The 3,726-nt window shown below is 35.1% G+C and overlaps 2 protein-coding genes across 2 annotated transcripts in view; both read right to left on the minus strand.

Annotated features, from left to right (window-relative positions):
- Positions 1-1,981: 1,981 nt before the first annotated feature.
- On the minus strand, positions 1,982-2,920 carry LOC111832431. The gene has a single exon (XM_023788749.1). It carries the CDS (start codon positions 2,918-2,920, stop codon positions 1,982-1,984), a length of 939 nt encoding a protein of 312 aa, XP_023644517.1.
- Positions 2,921-3,451: 531 nt separating this feature from the next.
- LOC17897619 (putative F-box protein At1g47765) overlaps positions 3,452-3,726 on the minus strand; it is a 1,092-nt gene continuing 817 nt past the window's right edge. Inside the window, exon 2 of the mRNA XM_006307673.2 lies at positions 3,452-3,492. Within this exon, the coding sequence (XP_006307735.2) occupies positions 3,452-3,492 (41 nt within the window). The remainder of the gene's footprint in view (positions 3,493-3,726) is intronic.

The raw sequence follows: 3,726 nt of genomic DNA on the forward strand, positions 1-3,726 counted from the left end.
ATTAAAACACTATTTTTGGTATCACTTATAAGATAAATATTTTTTAAAGGTAAAGTCAAATATTTTAATGAAAAATGTATATCATAGATAGAAATGTCAGAGTGAATTTAACCTTGTTGACCCAATCTATCTATAAATATGGAGTAGAGTAGTAACAAGAAGAGCAACAACAACACCAAAAACATCTCTCTAAAATTAAGAAATGGGTCGTACAAAGAGATCGATAAAACTCAGCGAGAGCAAAAGATCAAGGCTATCTACTTTTTCGAGACGTCAAGCTCGCATTTTTAAGATGGCTGATGAACTTGCCAAGAAGTCTTATGAACTTGCCAAGATGACTGATGAACTTACCAAGAGGCCTGATGTTGAACCATTCTTCAACAATGTACTTGAACGTCTCATGGGAGAAGAGCCTAAGGAGGTATGTGTCCCATTATTTTATATATATATATAAAATATATCTTATGTTTATAAATTCTTTTTGTAAATTTTAGATTTTTAGTAAGAGGAATCAAGAAAATCTTGAGAAGATGACTGTAGAACAGGAAATGGAGGTCTTGGTTGCTTTCAAGGGGAAATTGGAGGCCCTTCGAGCAGAAATATGCAGGGTTGAAGAGAGGAAGGCTTCGGCTTCTCTCTTGATGCTCTCAAGGGAAACAAATGATCCTCGGAACTATGTCGAATAGACAAACATTTCGGAACTATGTTTTTAATTTCAAGAAGTTTATGGAATAATTTTGGTGGTTGTAATTGAAGGAAGTGTATGTGTCCTTCATCTTTTTGTCTTTTTACAAGGATTTTTCATAAGTCCCTTTTTCAATAATAATACAAGTTTTTTTATAATAATTTACAATACATGTGATTATATATATGTTTAAGATAATTTGGCATAAAGTGTCCCATGAGTTTACATATGATTACAATGTCATATCAGTTTTAATAAAAGTGAATAATATACAGCTAATAGAGATTGAAAGAGAAGATGCAGAAAAACAGCTGATGAGTGATTGAATAGTGTGAACTCATTTTTTTCTCCGCACCTTCATTTTAAGAAGAGATTGAAAGAGAAGATGCAGAAAAACAGCTGATGAGTGATTGAATAGTGTGAACTCATTTTTTCTCCGCACCTTCATTTTAAGAAGGTCACACTATTAAGATTTATTCCCTTCTTCTGTGCGTGTGTGTATATATTTTAGCTTATATAATTGATAAGAATAAAATCAAAGTAATAGATAAGGATAAAATCAAAGTTAATAACCATGTGTTAATACCTCAATTGGTAAAGATCTCTGGCAAAAGCTTAGAGGTCGCCGGTTTGAGTAGCGCTTAGGACGAGACCATATAACATGCTTTGGTCTCGGATTTGAGGGGGTGTATGAGTTTCGGCCCAGAACCTCTATGATTATTAAATATATATATATCAAAGCTAATTATCTCCACTATATTACAGTTTAGTTTGGGTTCAATTTGAAGTAGTACATGAGGTTATTGATTGCCTGGTAAAGGTCCAAATTCAATATGTACAATATCAAAGGGTAAGTTGGGTTAGTTACTAAACAAAAATATATATAAAAATTCGATTTAATTATTGGTTTGGTTCGAGTAACAATTCTCAAGAATCTGGTATTATTTGATTTAAACATAGTTTTAAGGCGTTTTCAAGAAATTTTTGTTTTAACATGTGTCATCTGATTCGATATAATTTGTACATGTGGGATCTGACTCAGCAAAAATTGTACACATAGTATTTGACGCATCATAGTTGGCCAATATCAATCTGGTCAATGTTGCTTTCAACATATAAATTTGATAGCTCGTGTAGTTTATTTGAAAAATATCTAGTTTGGGTTGAAATTGGTACGCACTAAAGTTGAGGTATAAAAACGACATTTTTGAAATTGTATAGGTTGAATTCGGCTCTTTACACATTGATTACATCATTACATATGTACTCATACTGTTGGGAGTGAATTTGCAACAACTAATTATATGATACTGTTGATTTCCAGGCTTCTGCATCTGAAGGATGCGTAATCTCTCCATCCGATATATGCTCTGCATGCCATCTCATTGAACACGCCGTACGCTCAGATTGATATAGCCACTTCAACCTCTCTGTTATCGGTAAATACCACATCCGCTTATAAGGAACTGGAACTCTACCGCATGTATCTTGATATCTCGGTTTATGACAAAATCGACAGCTTGTCCTATTTTTATCTTCCCTCCAAAATATCATACAATTATTTTCACAGACATCAATCATCTGATACGGCAAACCAGGACCAGCGACAAACTTCTGAATCTCGTAATATGTACCAGGAAATTTGTTATCTTCAGGCAAAATGTCTTTAACAAAATCAGTTATCGCATCCACACATTCCTCAGCCAAATTGTTGTCCGTCTTTATCGTCATCAATCTGCTCGCAGATGATAAAGCCGAATGACCTTCTCTACACCCTCCATATAACGGCTGCTTAGCTGCGTCTAACATAGAAAAAAACTTTTGTGCCTCTGCATTAGGTTCCTCTACCCTATCAACATTTTCTCCTACCGACTGCATATTTTCCCTGTACACATCATTCACCATCTGAACAGTACCTACACCATAATCTACTTCCGTTCTAGGTTCCTCTACGCTATCAAAAATATATGGTTCGCTAGAACTACCGTACTCAGATCTTTCGCCATGGAGAAACCAAATCTTGTAACCCGGCATAAAACCATTGGCATAAAGGTGACCCCATACTAAATCAATCCTAATATTATGAGAATTTTGACAAAGTGAACATGGACATTTCAACTTACGGGTTGTTTTGGCGCTCGGTTGTTGACAAGCTAATTCCATGAATTCTCCTACACCACGAGCGTACTCATCTCTCAGTAGATTCGACTCCGGATCAAACATCGGTTCGTCCATCCATGATCGAAAATAATTTGAATATGACATTTTCGTATTTGTTCTCATAGAAAAAGAAGTGAGATGGTAAGAATGAGTGGCTTGGTTATGTAAAGGGAAAATAAACCACGTTTCCGTCAATAATCCGTCAATAATCCGTCGGTTATTCTGAAAATTTAAACGGCTATAAAACGGCTATATTAACTTATCTATTTACCGACGGATTTCCGACAAATTATAAAAACGGTAACATTCCGTCAGTTATCCGTCGGTAAAACTGGTGGATTACTGACGTACTCATTGGCATCGGTAATCTGTCGGTAATATGGATAGATTACCGACGGATTATTGACGGAATGTGATCCTCGCTTAATAACCGACGGATTACCGACGGCTGATTTTTCCGTCGGTAATCCGTCAGTAATTACCTTCCGTCGGTAAGCCCGTCGGTTACAACCTTGTTTTCTTGTAGTGTTTGTATTGATTATGAAGAAAGACTTTTATCCGCTTTTGAAATTACTTTCTCGCTACTTCCTTATCTTTTTCTTAGCATCATGCATCTTCAATAATAATACAACTAGATTTAGGTTTAACTGTATATTAAAACACAAAACATTACAGAGCCTATTACACATACGACTTAGCACATTCAAATTTCTGCTTGACCTTGCATTTGACATCATTTGAGATTTTATAGTCTTGTTCATATAATAGCTACGGGTTCCCCGATCCTCTTGCATCCACTGCACTATTTATCTTGAGATGACTATTATATAGTTACAGCTTGCACTTTTATTATATGCAATCATATATTTTATAGAGATCTA

Source organism: Capsella rubella, unplaced genomic scaffold (genome assembly GCF_000375325.1).
Source record: "Capsella rubella cultivar Monte Gargano unplaced genomic scaffold, Caprub1_0 scaffold_1, whole genome shotgun sequence".
Taxonomy (NCBI): Eukaryota; Viridiplantae; Streptophyta; class Magnoliopsida; order Brassicales; family Brassicaceae; genus Capsella; species Capsella rubella.